At 39.7% G+C, this 15274-nt stretch overlaps 2 protein-coding genes across 2 annotated transcripts; one reads left to right on the top strand and one right to left on the bottom strand.

The window, feature by feature from the left end:
- Positions 1-53: 53 nt before the first annotated feature.
- On the bottom strand, positions 54-6490 carry LOC132974004 (aldehyde dehydrogenase 1A1-like). The gene is made up of 14 exons (XM_061037756.1): positions 6276-6490; positions 5025-5143; positions 4534-4638; positions 4147-4287; positions 3904-4033; positions 3728-3789; positions 3183-3311; positions 2900-3013; positions 2656-2758; positions 2086-2270; positions 1820-1984; positions 1518-1675; positions 1271-1345; positions 54-790 (listed from the first exon to the last, which is right to left on the bottom strand). Exons 1-14 carry the CDS (start codon positions 6334-6336, stop codon positions 718-720), a joined length of 1620 nt encoding a protein of 539 aa, XP_060893739.1. The 5' UTR covers positions 6337-6490; the 3' UTR covers positions 54-717.
- A 2392-nt stretch (positions 6491-8882) lies between these two features.
- On the top strand, positions 8883-14740 carry LOC132974003 (cytochrome P450 1A1). The gene is made up of 8 exons (XM_061037755.1): positions 8883-9122; positions 9281-9563; positions 9653-10261; positions 11122-11245; positions 11366-11455; positions 12767-12890; positions 12962-13048; positions 13200-14740. Exons 2-8 carry the CDS (start codon positions 9294-9296, stop codon positions 13480-13482), a joined length of 1587 nt encoding a protein of 528 aa, XP_060893738.1. The 5' UTR covers positions 8883-9122; positions 9281-9293; the 3' UTR covers positions 13483-14740.
- The last annotated feature ends 534 nt before the right edge of the window (positions 14741-15274 follow it).

Genomic DNA, 15274 nt, shown 5'->3' with positions numbered 1-15274 from the left:
TAGATATATATATACATAACTGAAAAGTCCCAAAAAGTTCCACAATGAGCTCAGTGAGGAGTTAAATATGAGTTGGGACACTGAGTAAAGATGGAGTCAGACATCACTGGTTTAACTGTATTCCTAGTACAACTACAGAAAATATCAACAAATAAACAAAGACAACAGCTCAGAAGCTTCATGTAATACAGACAAAAGCAGGATCACATTTACTGCTTTGCAATCAGTTAATGGGTTTCTGTACTTAATATGGTCAACAATTTAATTGATTTCATTAAGAAAACTCTGTAAATAGAATGATTCATGTATTTTTTTTGTATGACATTGTCCAATTAAAATTATTCTTTTTTTGCAAAGTGCTATTTAAGTGGTTACCTTTGAACAAAAAGTCTCTCATTACACACAACAAACACAGATTCATAAGGCATGCTTTCCACTTAACAATAAAATGCATCTCAAATAATACATTGGAGGATTATCGATGGATGAGAGTCAGTATAGTCAGACTAATATAAAGAAAACAAGACGTTACACAGATGAGAATACAAAAGAAATATGTATATGAGGAGAAACGACAGGAATATATGATCATGGAGTGAAGCAGAACTGATAATGCCTCCAAAATATACTGATGCCTTCTAATTATTTACATTTTCTGAAAATTAGAAGCCATTGGGTAGAAGAGACATCAAAATACAGAAAAAAAACCCGACAGCATTAAGAGTTCTTCTTTGAGACTTTGATGGTGACCGCCTTAACCTCCGTGTACTCCTGAAGAGCGTATTCCCCCCTGAAAATAAAAGGAAAACATGCAATATGTTAAGAAGAAGTGATGCATTTTTGTGTGATGTTTCCTTCCATAAGTAATAATGAGTTATCAAGAGCTGGTGAGGTAGCCTGTAGGCACGAATCAGTGAAAACAAGTCTCTGCAACTCATCTGTTACTTTAGATTATTAAATAGTTTATTTGAATTCACATTTATTCACAACAAAAGCATGCCAGCACTGACAGTGTAGTTAAGGACAGAGCTATTTGTAATAAAATGCAGGACTGCATCTTTTTTTTGGGACATTGCCATCAAATTAACAATATAAACAGAATTGACTATTTGCAGGATGATACACTGTAAAATAAGAAATCACATTTATGACCCCTTTCTCTTGTCAAAAGACCTCTGACTCATTGTGTGCCTCCATCTCTGAAAACTAACCTGCACCTCTGAGTGTCAGCCATGACAAATCTAAAATAATATCTAATGGTATCACTCACAGTTCTCTGCCATTCCCAGACATCTTGAAGCCACCAAAGGGACACTGTGCACTCATGGCATTGTAGCAGTTCACCCTCAAAAAAGGAAATAGAAGGTTCCCCTTAGTCCATAAAATCGCAGGTTGTAATTTTACACAAGATATAACAATGTGGGGGAAAAAAAGTAAAATTTGATTATTTATCAAATTTTGTTCTTGAACTACCACCCCTGGACTGCTACAGCTACTTTTTTGAGTTTGATTCCTACCAGACCATGCCAGCCTGCAGGGCGGAGGAGACTGTGAGGGCTTTGTCAATGTCGTTTGTAAACACTCCTGCTGCCAGGCCGTAGTGTGTGGCGTTCGCCCTCTGGATGACTTCATGGACGCTTCGGAAACACATGATCTGCTGCACTGGACCAAAAATCTAAGAGGGAGGGTAAAGTGTGGACAAGGATGAAAAGGTAACATGAGGAGGAATTTCACAACCAAGTGAGAGATTTAGGACTCAGATGATCATGGGTAAGATCAAGTGGGCTTCTGTCTGTGCAGGTGTTTTAGAACAGGGTACCTCTTCTTTGGCGATACGCATTTCATCTGAGACATTTGAGAAGACAGTGGGTTGGATAAAAAGCCCCTGCTGATCCCATGAGGAGCCCCCACACTCAAGAGTGGCCCCTTCCCTCTTCCCGCTCTCTATCAGCTCCATTATCTTATCAAACTGCTTCTGGTCGATCTGCAGAAATAAAGCAGCTCAAATTATTTTCCTGAAGGTATTTTGGGTCATCCATTTAAACCACTGTTGAATAAAAAGAGTTGCTGAACTGTCTCTTGTACCTGTGGTCCTTGGTCAACCCCAGGCACTAATGGGTTTCCTAAGACTTTGGATTTGGCTCTCTCCACACTGAGGCGGACAAACTCTTCGTAGATCGGCTCCTCTACAAACACCCTGGATCCAGCCAGACAGCACTGCCCCTGGTTAAAGAACAGACCACTGTGGGCCTGCTCCACTGCGTACTCTACTGCAGTGCAGACATGAACACAAATGAAAGCATGAGACTATGTAGTTGCTAAGCTTCATTTACGACCGGGAAAATCTAAGCAAGTTGTTATTCATCTACACTTATAGCACAGCAACATGTGAATCAATTAAATGTACTCCCTTTTCAAAATCAGTCTTGTCTGCTGTCTCTACTGAGCAGATCATCAAACCTATTTAATACCTCTTTTTCATACAATATTGTTCCTATAGATGAACAGCCATTTTTAAAGCCTCTTTTAAAGTCCTCATTATTAGTACAAATAATCAAATCCCTGCATAAAATATAGAATATGCACACAATCCACATGGTAAAGGCACAAAAAGAATACTTCATTAGTATTTATAAAGTAATGCTTAATACTCACAGTCACAGTCTGCAAAAACAATATTTGGGTTTTTTCCACCGAGCTCCAGTGTAACTCTTTTAAGGTTGCTGTCACCTGCAGCCTTCTGGATGAGTTTCCCAACCTGGCAACCAAAGACAACGTCAGATACACAGTAACACTGCAGTGAACAAGTTCATAGAAATAGTTGCAAAGACACTAAAGCTGTAGAAGACAAAATAAGAGGAATCTGATGAAATTGCTATTTATTTCAAAGGATACTAACAGCAGTAGATCCAGTGAAGGCTATTTTGTCAATGTCCATGTGGTGGGAAATGGCACTGCCTGCTGTATGACCATAACCTGGCACCACATTCACAACACCTGGGGGAAATCCAGCCTGAGCCCCAAGAGAAGTGGAAGAAATTAAATACACATGACTCATCTTTAACTGGGACACAATCTTAGTCCTCTACTTTTTACAATTGCAGATTTTGGTTAGTTGTTTTTGTCCACATATTCTTTGTTCTTTTATTGTTGGCAGACAGGGGAGATAATAACTCAGGCACCTCTTTGATGAGTGCAGCCATGTGCAGTGCTGATAATGGGGTCTGCTCTGCAGGTTTGATGACTACAGTGTTCCCGCAGCAAAGGGCAGGAGCGATCTTCCATGCAAACATCATCAATGGGAAGTTCCACTGAAGCAAAAAAACAGTATGTTTTTTGGTATTCAAGTTGCAAGTTCTGTTCACATTCATCTCATGGTTCATACACAGTACACATGGTTCTTGATTTTTGAGGTCTTGGATAAATACTTTGCCACATGTATCCATGTTGTTGATTTGAATGAACATGTTAACATTATTGCCCATGCTTAACTAGTAAATTACTGAATTCCTGCACATGTAAAATATAAATATAAATGTAAAGTTTTTAATATTTTGCCTTAAACAACAGATTATTTTACACAAAAGTGTAAATGCGTTAATGCTGGTCCTTAATAAATTGAAGCCTTGCTCATTACAGTTTCCATAGTTTCTGTTGAATCACTGATTGAGGTAAACAATGCCATGCATCAAGTCTTGTGTTTATAGGGAATGCTGTTTCCACTTACAGGAATGATCTGGCCACATACTCCAATGGGCTCATGCCGTGTGTAAGTGAAATACTCTCCATCTAAAAACAGAAATATAGTTATTTAAAACATGGCAATATCTAATAAAAATCTGTTCTTTAAAGTTGTTAGAACCCATAGTGCTTGTGCCGACTAGTGAAAAAAGTGTTTCTCACCTACAGGGATGGTTTTGCCGTGAATCTTGTCTGCCCAGCCTCCATAATATCTCAAGGTTTTGATTGTGGCCAACAGATCTACAAAATATGCCAAGAGGAACACTTTTCCAGAGTCCAGACTCTCTAGTGTCTACGAATACAAAAGACAACAAATATTGGGCTTCTTTCTTTCCCCTGCAAACATTTTTATCTGAAACAATATTGTAAACCATAATTCACTATATGTTTGCATGTTTTTCTCACTGCGAGTATTAGCCGGTCTCGCTCCACTAAGTCAGCAAGTCTGTTAAGTAGTTGACCTCGGTCTGAGGCGTCCATGGATCGCCATGGTGACCCTGACTGGAAGGCAGCTCTGGCACTACTCACTGCCTCGTCCACATCTTCCTACAAGAGGTGCAAGATGAGAGTAGATCACGAAACTTTACTCAAGTCAGGTAAGTTTTACTTGCATGTCCCCAAATCCCATTTCACAAATTTGCCTTAATAACACCGTCTGTCCATAAACACCTGTTTCAGATAAGGAAGAGTCAATAAAAAGTATTTTCATTGGGGAAAAAATGGAAGAAACTATTTAGACGCCTTTGCATCTTCATAGTATACATACTTGCTCTTTTACTTTAATATACTCACTTGGTCAGCCTCCTCCACTTCACAAAGCAGGTTCCCTGTAGCAGGATTATAGACAGGAAGCTTTCTCCTGCTGCAAGACTCCTGCCACTGGTTATTGATGAATAACTGTGATAACAGAGTGAAATTATAGAAGAATAAAACACGTAGAAACAGCTTCCTCAAGTACATTTATTCCCCATGGCTGAATCTCCCACACAGATTAACTGAAAAGAGATCAAAGACCGTCCTAAACACACAGTGCAGTGTATCAGCTCATCTCAGCCTGATACAGTTAATAACAGGCTGCCTTTATTTATAAGGGAATCCTTTTATTCCTTGTTATATCACTATGAGCAACATCTGCATGTTATATGGCTTAAATAGTATTTACAGGAAATCCAATCAAACAGAAAACTAAATGACCTACATACCCTATGCATATGCATTTCACTATAGCCCTAACAAAGACAACTGAACCAAACTGGAGTTGTCTTTTCACTGTTAGAGCTAACCTTGGTGTATTGAATGGGGGGATCTGGGATGGGCATGGGCAGGGCATGTGGCTCAGCTCCATCTACATGCTCCGGGTGGTTGCATCCGTTCTCAGAGTTCATGTTGCCATTTTTTCTCACTGAAAAACATAAAAGGAAGACATTGAGCTTGTTTCTGTGCATACGTGTGTTTGTCCATACACTGTTCTGCATGTGCGTGTGAACAGTTGATTGTGAAAGTTAATATATGGACTACTGAGTGAGAATAGCTGCTTTCCCACACCATAACCCTGTGCCGGAGAGAAAGCGTGCCAAATTAGGTACTGGCAACGTCAGCAGGGTAACACCACAGGGTCAAGGGTCATGACTGGCACTGTAAAGTGGGGTTCACTCTGAGCTGTGGACTGGACTGACCCTGTCTGAACAGAGAGCATCGTAGAACAGCAGGAAGCAAGCCAAAGGAAAATCCCACGAGACGTGTGCTTCATCATATTTGCCAGAAAGCTCAAAGCATTGAAGAGAGGAAGGAAACAGACAAGGGTACGATTACAAAACGATGATTTAGAATTTTTCACCTTACATGCAGAGGCATATGGAATAACTTTGTAGCCTAAATCTTTAGTTTCCTGTAATCTAGATTAATCTATAAATAGTATTAAATAACCTTAATTATAGAAAAGGAAATGGACAATAGTCCATCTCCATTTACAATATAAAGCAATTAACTTAAAATGAATGTGTTTAGTTTTTTAGTAATTCCAGTAAATAGAAGAAATCGACTTTTACAATAATTTCCCTAATAATTCATACAAAAATTAACAACAAAAATAAAGTGTGAATATTGTGCTGAATTTTCAGTTCGCCACTTCTTCTGACTAGAATTATCCTAACTTCACAGCTCTTAAAAACTGTAAGCTACTAGACTTATGTTAAATGAGTTGGACGTAAAAGGTAAGGCAATTAAACAAGCACAGTAGATACTTAAAAGAAACAAATGTAATTCAGTGTTCTTTGGATAATGCATTAAATACTAGAAAGTTAAGAAAATTAGCAGAAATAATAATAAACAAATAAAATAAATGAAATCTCAAAAAATAAAAATAAGACTACGGATATTATACAAGGTTGAGTCAAAGACAGTGCAACAATAAAGTTGTAAACCTATTTAATAAGTGGCACAAGTGTATAATCCAGTAAAAGCTTGCCTGTAGTTTTAAATACAAAACACATCTTTTTTTCTGTCAGTTTAAGGGTATTAAAAGTTTTTCTCACCTGTGGAATATGCAGGTGGGTTTCCTCCGGTTGGAGGAGTTCCCTCCCCGGTCACCGGCATGTTTCCGCTCTCTAGTCTCTCCGTCAGTGGACAACAGCCCGCCGAGCAGCTTTATAGACCCGCCGCTCTCAGCTCTGCTCCACAATCAAGAAAGCTGCAGCATCACGCACGATCACGCACCGGGAGTCCTCCTTGGTCCTCCGAGGGTCCTCTGCACGCGCCAATCACCGTTCAGACGGAACCAATCCCTTCACCTCACGTGCCCTGGGCGGGAGGCGCGCGCACTGCTTTTAGTCACGAAGAACAAGAGTCTCTGCTTAGGTCTATAGTAAGTTTTTCCTAAAACGTGCCCAATTTATTGTTAATTTAAAGACATTTTTAGCCTGCATTTTATGCATATTAAGTAGTTTTGAGTCAGGAAACGCACGTTTAAGCAACTGAATTACTCTACTTAGCTTAAGACGACTTTACTACAACCCTTCCTATTTTTAGACATATAGGCATATTCCCTTCACTTTTCTTTACTTTCATGTTCCTTCTAAATGTACTTTTCCCACTTAAACCTCTCTGTGTCTATTTTCAAGATGTTCCAAATAGCCTAAAGTAGCCTGCTGCTGTGCATGTTTTGGTTAATCTGGTCATTTTTCATTAATCTTCATCTTTTATGTTGTTTGATAACTTTTGTTTCCAAAGGAAATTATGGTAATTTAATGACCAAATCCATATCCAGAAATGATAAAATAATAAGAATAATTCCAAGTGTTACTTTGAAACTGAAGCATACAAAAAAGGCCTTCTCGAGGCAAGACATTTGGACTTTCCTGTGAGCCATCCTCCTGTTGTTCCTTTTGCAAAATTTGCAGAACTTCCTGTCCTCTTGCAGCACAGAGGACGGGCTCACATTATTGGGAAGATTTTTGCTTTGATAAATTGGCCTCCTGCTGCGTCGCTGTCTCCCAGGAACAATGCGAACACATAACTGTGTCTGGTGCGCCTATTTTGATCTTGGCTGTCTGGAAATACACACATCCCTTTGAGAATTATCCCCAGGGAAAACACAACCTCTTTAATTAACCCCCATTAAATGATGGAGTGATGCAAACCACAGAGTAAACTACTATTGTGTATAACTTTAGTCCTCATAGTATCATCCACAGGTGTTTAAACAGGCAGGAAAACAATCTGTGTGGAGGGGAAAGGTGGACTAGATGTCATGCAGCTCGAAAAATATCACTGTATGAGTTGCCATATTAGGAATTGGTAATTTCTTCCCATAATATTGGTATCATATGAGTCCCAAAACTCCTCTAATAGCCTTTACTAAAACGTATTGTAGTCCAGTTTGAGCATGTCTGCATGATTAAGTTTTCAGTATTGTAGGCTATGGGGGTCAGGTCTATAACCACATGTAATCATGTTTTACAGTTTGACCACAAGCAACACCTTCCCTGTCTAAAACAACTAACTATCTAGTCCGGCTTCACAGAGTCAGTGTGTCTCCTTCTGTCAGCCCTAATGGCGAGACTGGATCGCCTCAGTCCAGAGAGGACTTGTAGTAGCGGGTCAAAGGAGCTGTCGCTTGGCCTGACAGCACCGGGTGTTCCACAGTTGAGCTTTAGCTAAACTGACGGTTGGGTAGAGATTTTGAGAGAAAGAAAGACAGAGATAGTGAGAGAACTAGTGAGGAGGACTAATACAGGCATGAATGAGAGTTAGGACAATGAGGATTAAGATACCAGGGAGAAGATTGAGAAAGAGTGTTGGGAAATAAAAACCTTTGGTATAAGCCACATTGTAATGGTTTGAGAGGGCAGTTAACTCTGCAGTTGTCTTTAGGTTAAACATATTTCTGTTCCCAAAACAAATAATCTGATTTTTGCAGATGTTTGCAATGACATAGTAAGAGCTAAAACTTTAAACAACTACAAGGTGTTAATACCAGTTGCATGAATGTGGAGCCATTCAATCATCCTTTGTTTTGTAGGCTGTATCGCATAGAATCATCTTGATTTTGTTTCTAATTAGTGTGTGAGACTGTGTGTTCAGGTTTCTTCTTGTACAATCTGAGGTGTTGTGGTTGTGTTGATACATGTGGCAGCCTGGAAGCATGACCTCAGTCCAAACCAAAGACTTATCTGGTCCAAACTGGGGAGGACATGATGTCAATCCAGACAGACAGCGAGACAGACAGAGAGCGCCCCCTTGTGTCACATCAACAGAAATAACATTGATAAAAACAATGCTGGGGTCTCAGACCTTGTGGTCCAGGATGTACTCAGATCCTTAACTTAGGCTTGGAAAAGTACTCTAAATGATTTACTATACAAAAAAATCTTATTATTTTAGAAAAATGTTAAATACTGGATGTTTTTTTGAAGGGATGCTCATACACTCATATTTTTATGTTATTTTTGCCATCCTTGTATATAAAAATATTTCTATAACATAAAATCCCTTCAAATTCTTACAAACTAGTGTACTGTAATGTTCCCTCTGTGAGGGACAGAGGGAACATAGAGGAGGGGCCCATGACGTGAATGGTTCCAGTCTGCGGTCAAATGGGCCGATGCGGTCACTGGCTGGCCGGGACGTACTCTTCCTTCACACTGAGCCAACTTTGTCGCCATTTGCGTCTCCCTATTGTGAGCGTGCAGCAGCTCCCTCTGCAGGGGGCCCGGCTGCTACTGAAAGGGACGTCCCTGAGTAAAAGCTACTCCAACCAACCAAGTTCCTGCAGACCAGATCTCAGACTTCTGCCTGCTGAGTGTTTGGACCCCTGCTCTGCTATCTGTTATCTGGGTCTAAATCTCTCCATTTTTAATCAAATTTACACCATAAACTGCATGGTAAGTTTTTGAAAAAAATCTTTGTTTCTTTCTATTTTACTATTTGTCTTTTTTACTTTTAGTAGACTACTTTTTCAAGTCACAACCTTTTTAATTGATTGAATTTGATCAGCACCCCTTTCTTTTAAAAATCCCCGTCTCTTTTATGGTGTTTGCAGTTTACTTGACAAGATGAGACTGACGTTTGGGACTCTGTCTATGAAAGAGAACTCTTGTGCCTCCGTGTCTGGTGTCACTGTTGCTCTGTGTCTCCTGACCCTCCTACTGATGGCCCTCAGGGGCCGAAAAAGTCACTACAAGTACCCCCAATTAAATCAAACAAAATATCCCCCTCCACCTGGCCCAACGCCATGGCCGCTCGTCGGTAATTTGCTTCAAATGGGGGACCAGATTCATCTTTCTCTGACCCGTTTGAGGCTCCAGTATGGTGATGTTTTCCAGGTAAATAGTAAATACAATAACAATTATTTAAAAATTTTCTGATGGATAGAGAACAAGTGTAAATTATTTAATCTATATGTTCACTATAGATGCGCCTTGGGTCTCTGACTGTGGTGGTCCTGAGTGGCTACTCCACCATCAGACAAGCATTGGTTCGGCAAGGAGAAGCTTTCGCTGGAAGACCTGATCTGTTCACCTTTTCTGCCGTAGCCAACGGGACCAGTATGACCTTCAGTGAAAAGTACGGACCGGCCTGGATGCTCCATAAGAAGCTGTGTAAGAATGCCCTCAGGTCATTCTCACAGGCTGAGCCCAGAGGCTCCGGCGCCAGCTGCCTGCTGGAGGAGCACATCTGTGCTGAGGCAGCAGAGATGGTCGAGGTGATTCAGCAACAAGCTGCAGCTAACGGGGATATGATAGGTGTAGATCCGGTTAAGGCCCTGGTAACGTCAGTAGCAAATGTTGTCTGCGCCCTCTGCTTTGGTAAAAGGTACGAATACAACGACAAGGAGTTTCTCACTATTGTTCACATCAACAACGAGGTCCTGAGGATCTTTGCTGCAGGGAACCTGGCAGATTTTTTCCCTGTGTTCCGCTACTTTCCGAGCCCATCTCTGAGAAAGATGGTCCAGCACATCCGCAGGATGAATGGATTCATGGAGCAGAGCATCAAGGAACACATCAACACCTTTGATAAGGTAAGGCGGCCGACAGGGTCAGATATTCACATTTTCAAAGGAAAAGCAGAATTGCACACTGACACATTGTTTATTTTTAACCATTGCAGTTACTTACGATGAGGCTATAATTATCAGGAGACAAAATCACTTCCACTTCCTATTGTAGCCATTTATTCTGACCCATTTGATTGAATCTTGTGTTTTGATTATTGGCATGGAATTTTAATGGGCACCTGCAAAAAATGGAAAGTAAAAGAAAAAATGACAAATTCAAGGGTTAAAGGGACATGCAGTGCAAAATATTTATTTAATGAAATGGAAAAACTACCATGCCACCATAGAAATGTGTTAATGCATTAATGTATCTTCAAGACTAACCATTCACTGGCCTTTCAAACACTGAACAGTATTCATATTCATAGTTCAGAAAAGCCTAATGTGGGGAAGGTGTGCCTTTAGGTGTTGTTTTCTTTTGATCTGTCTGACTAATTTGTCATTTACACTTTAATCTAGAATTTCATTCACACAGAAGTAGCTGTGAGTTCAACTGTAGCCAAAAAAATAACAAACAAGTTCCCTTGGAGGGACTTTTGTTCTTGTGCAGAGTGGCTAAAATGTTTGCACGCACTCTAATTAGGAATTAGCATCCCACTGGAAGACACGTGTCAAACCATAACTGATTACTATCTCTTTCTTAATAATTGCTGTTATTAATTTGAAATGTGTGTTATTATGTATTCATTATGTTATTAATTTCCATCTCTCCAGTGTCTTTAGTCGCTAAAGAATTCTGGATGTTTCAATGATGATGAGATTGACTTAAGACTGACATGAGCAAAATCAATTTAAAGTATTCTTTCATGTTTGTGTGTTTGCAGAACTGTATCCGGGACATTACGGATGCTCTGATTTCACTTTGTGAGGACAGAGAAGAAAATAAGGATACGGCTATACTTTCCAATTCTCAGATCATTCACACAGTCATAGACATCTTTGGAGCAGGTTAAACACTATTGTATATCCTCACTGATGATACATAGTGCTGGCTAAGACTTTAAATTGTTTATATTAATGTAGATTATTTTGATGTAGATATTTTGTGTTGTTTGCAATTTTCTAAAGGATTTGACACCATCATTGCTGGTTTACAGTGGAGCATGTTGTACCTGATCAAGTTCCCCGACGTCCAGGCTAGAATACACCAGGAGATAGGTACTGTTTTAACATGAAAGTTATGACTTCATGTGCATTTTTCTCCAATATTATACGAGTACCACAATAAATCTTTACAGTCAAAGAGAATGGTCGATGGCAAATTATATTAAGTAAGCATCTTCATATGCTCATCTTATCTTCAGTGAAATAATTGATTAATCGATGCTATTCTAAATAATCAAAACACATAACGTTTCCAAAAATGTAGAGAACAAGTTTTTTTTTAAATTTTGCTTCACATAAAGTAACACTCAATATATAAAACAGAGATATGGATCATTACTAAACTAAGCTCCTGTCAGCACAAAGAAAGCGTTCAAAATGCCAAAAGATGTTTTCAAGGACTCTGTGATAAGAATTCATTATGCACAGGAGGAGCCAGGCAATATCTGTTAGAAAGTGTCAAACTTTTCAGGCAGACTCAACTAAATGACCAATCTCGTGCCCTTGAAGAACAGTTAGCCACTGGATAAACCCACAAAAGATCGGTCCAATTTGCTGACGCCAGAGCTACTTTTGAAGTGGGACAGAACTGTCTGTTCTGAGGCACGTTGCATTTTCACACAGAGAAAGAGAGGGGGGGGGGGGGGGGGGGAGCAAGGGAGACACTACGAGGAGACAGGGTGAATCAGAACAGTGAACGAGGCACAAACAGCCTGAGATAGAAGGAAAGGTTAGAGAGTTGGTCCCGGCCGACACAAAGGCCGAAACACGCAAAGCATTGATTACACATAGTTTAACATTCTTCAGTAATGCATCACTTCAATTAATTTATAATTTTAACAATTCCTCCTTTGAGAAGCCTTATTACCTTAACTGGAAACATTATTAATGGATTAGTCAGAGCAACATTCTTGGAACTCCAACTTTTGTCATTGTGATTATATGTAAAGTGCCCGATCATGCAATATTAGAAACTCCAAAGAAACAAAACTCAGCCTTTTTTAGACCCCCAAGCACAGCTATTTTTTCAAACAGAAAACTTTTAAGTTTTACTATAGTCTAATGAAAACTAACTCTGATCCAGTTACCTCAGAAACCTCTTATATAGACTGAGAGTTATTTCATTTAAATTCAGATACAACTTCAGGGTCCTTGCATTCAACACAGCTCCTAACAGTTACATAATAATTATAGTAGTTATATTACAACATGGAGTCTCATTTAACTACTGACCTTTTATAAGCAATTTGATAAATCTTTCTTGTAGAATAAAATAAAATAACAACAAACTATAGTTGAATTGCTAAAATTTTTAATTTCAATTGGATGCAACTTTTTTTCTGGTTGTTGTTTTTTCTGTTGTAGATGAGTACATTGGCACAGCCAGACTGCCTCTGTTTTCAGATAAGCCCAAGATGCCATTCACGGAGGCGTTCATTTATGAAGTTTTTCGTCATGCTTCATATGTCCCGTTTACCATTCCTCACTGGTAAGCACTTTAGTCAACAGTGCATTCATATTGAAAGTGCATTGTTGTTAATTCTTGCTTTTCCCTTTCAGTACCACGAGAAACATCACCCTGAATGGATATTTCATTCCCAAAGATACTTGTGTCTTCATCAACCAATTTCAAGTCAATCGTGACCTGTGAGTATAGTTATATACAGTCCTCATAACATATTTGAACTTTCAAAAAAGGAAAAGGTGCCTGTCTCTTTTCAGTGTCATATGATCATTGGATATGGATGTGTTTTTCTCCTAAACCGTTTTATTGATCTTCATACTCCCTTCTTAACAGTGATCTTTGGGGTGACCCGGACACATTTCGGCCTGATCGCTTCCTGGGTTCCTCAGGACTTCTCAACAAGGAGCTGGCAGAAAAGGTTCTCATCTTTGGAATGGGGAAGAGACGATGTCTTGGAGATGAATTTGCCCGTTTGGAGATGTTTGTCTTCCTGACCACTCTGCTCCACGGGCTGCGGATAGAAAATGTACCAGGGCAGGAGCTGGATCTGAGCACTGATTTTGGCCTGACTATGAAACCACGTCCATACAGGATTACCATCTTTTCGAGGGTGTAGACTGTCAAAAATTCCAAATGAATCTCTGTATGGAAGTTGTGGAATATCACAACATACATTCAAAGTATTACATTTAATAGCCATCGTATTTGGCTTAACATGTTAGTGCCATAGAGTTACATTACCTCTATTGATAAAAAGATTGGAATTTCTTTCTTTGGGAAATGTGTTTCTAAACCGAACAACAAAAGGGAAAAATATTTTTTGTGCAAATGTGTACGGTTTTAAAATTAGCTTAAAATAGTATTGAATATGAACTAACTTTATGTTTGTATTTATGACAATTGAGGGTCATTCAGAGTGCTTCTTTGCCAGAACTTTGAAGCGTAGAGTCCCACCGCCTTCCTGTCCCGCAACACATTAAAAATGAAACTAGCTTGAAAACAGCCACTCATTAAAAGCCTTTATCTAAAGTTATTAGTTACAGTTAAACACTAAGGGAGGAAGAGAGAGGCTGTTTCAGATCAGTGCTTCAGGCCTCAAACTGTGTTCATGCAGGGTTCATCTTCACTCTCGTCAGCCCGCCTCTTCTCTTTGTTTCAACTCTTCTCCTATCTCCTCCACATCAGTTAAGAGTTCTTCAGTAATCAGTTTCAGTTCTCATCCCCCTTATGTCTTCTTCCTGTCCTCACCGCCCTTCCCTTGTTCCTCCTCCTCCTCTTTTTATTTTAGCTGCAGGCAAACTCTGTTAAGCTAACACATCTTCTGTCATTTCCAAAGTCTCTCTCAGCGGCCTTCTGAGGAATTACGCAACAAATATATATTAAGACATATAAGTCCCTCATGTTTTTGAATATCCTCATCCTCGCCCATCGGTACTGTGACCTCCCCCACACTAAGATAAGATATAGTGCCAGACATCAGAAACAGAGAAAGTGTGAAATCAGCCATTTCTAATTTTATAAGCCAAATGTAAAGCATGCATAGGAACAAAAGAGGAGCTAAGCAGGAATACTAATGAGAACTTCATCCCTTAATAGAAAGTTTTAAGTCATTTTGATACTATCATCCATCCAGAGAAAGTGTACTGACTTCCCTTCAAAATTATTTTACAGTGGCGCAGTGGTTAGTGCGTGCGCCCCATGTATGGAGGCTATAGTCTTCCAAGCGGGCGGCCCAGGTTTGAATCCAGCTTGTGGCTCCTTTCCCGCATGTCATTCCCCACTCTCTCTCCCTGATTTCAGACTCTATCCACTGTCCTATCTCTACAATAAAGGCACAAAAAACCCAAAAATAAATCTTAAAAAAAACAAAACAATTTACAGACACTTTAAATGTCGGACATTGAGTAGTTACACTCGGACAGAAGCAGAGCATTTCACTTACCTCTGGTACTTAATTCATCAAATTCACTCTAGGACCATTTCTCTCTGATATTGAGCTCAGGATGGTAGCTTAAATATTGTTATAGTTTTGCACTGCTGTTTTCTGTTCATCTTGGACACCAGTGACTAAGAGGAACAGAGCAGTTGGCATCCAGGAGAGAATGGTGGGAAACCTGACTGACAATAGAACAATCTGCAGCAGGGTTGGACTTGCTAGTTACCTTTTCCAAACACCAATGATTGAAGCCCTCACACCATGGACCCCTTGAATAAACTACACACCCTACAGAAAACAAAGCCAAGCAGTTCACCTGGAGGCAGTATGGAACACGGACTAAACTGGACGGAAAACATGGATACAACTGAAACAGCAACAACCAGTCAGCAAAATACATCTAGGACACACAGCTGTGGATGATCCAAGGTCACCCATCATGGTCTATGAATCCATTGAGAGGGAGGAAAAT

This window comes from Labrus mixtus, chromosome 5 (assembly GCF_963584025.1).
Source record: "Labrus mixtus chromosome 5, fLabMix1.1, whole genome shotgun sequence".
Taxonomy (NCBI): Eukaryota; Metazoa; Chordata; class Actinopteri; order Labriformes; family Labridae; genus Labrus; species Labrus mixtus.
This window is presented reverse-complemented; position numbering and strand designations above follow the sequence as displayed.

Excerpts from the sequence above, each read along its gene's own strand:
- LOC132974004 (XM_061037756.1), bottom strand. The coding sequence starts at position 6,336 with ATGCCGGTGACCGGGGAGGGAACTCCTCCAACCGGAGGAAACCCACCT. Across the intron at positions 3,014-3,182 it reads TGGCTGCACTCATCAAAGAG|GCTGGATTTCCCCCAGGTGT; the intron begins GTGCCTGAGTTA and ends CTTGGGGCTCAG. Across the intron at positions 2,271-2,655 it reads TGTTTTTGCAGACTGTGACT|TAGAGTACGCAGTGGAGCAG; the intron begins GTGAGTATTAAG and ends TCTGCACTGCAG.
- LOC132974003 (XM_061037755.1), top strand. The coding sequence starts at position 9,294 with ATGAGACTGACGTTTGGGACTCTGTCTATGAAAGAGAACTCTTGTGCC. Across the intron at positions 11,246-11,365 it reads CATAGACATCTTTGGAGCAG|GATTTGACACCATCATTGCT; the intron begins GTTAAACACTAT and ends AATTTTCTAAAG. Across the intron at positions 13,049-13,199 it reads TTTCAAGTCAATCGTGACCT|TGATCTTTGGGGTGACCCGG; the intron begins GTGAGTATAGTT and ends CCTTCTTAACAG.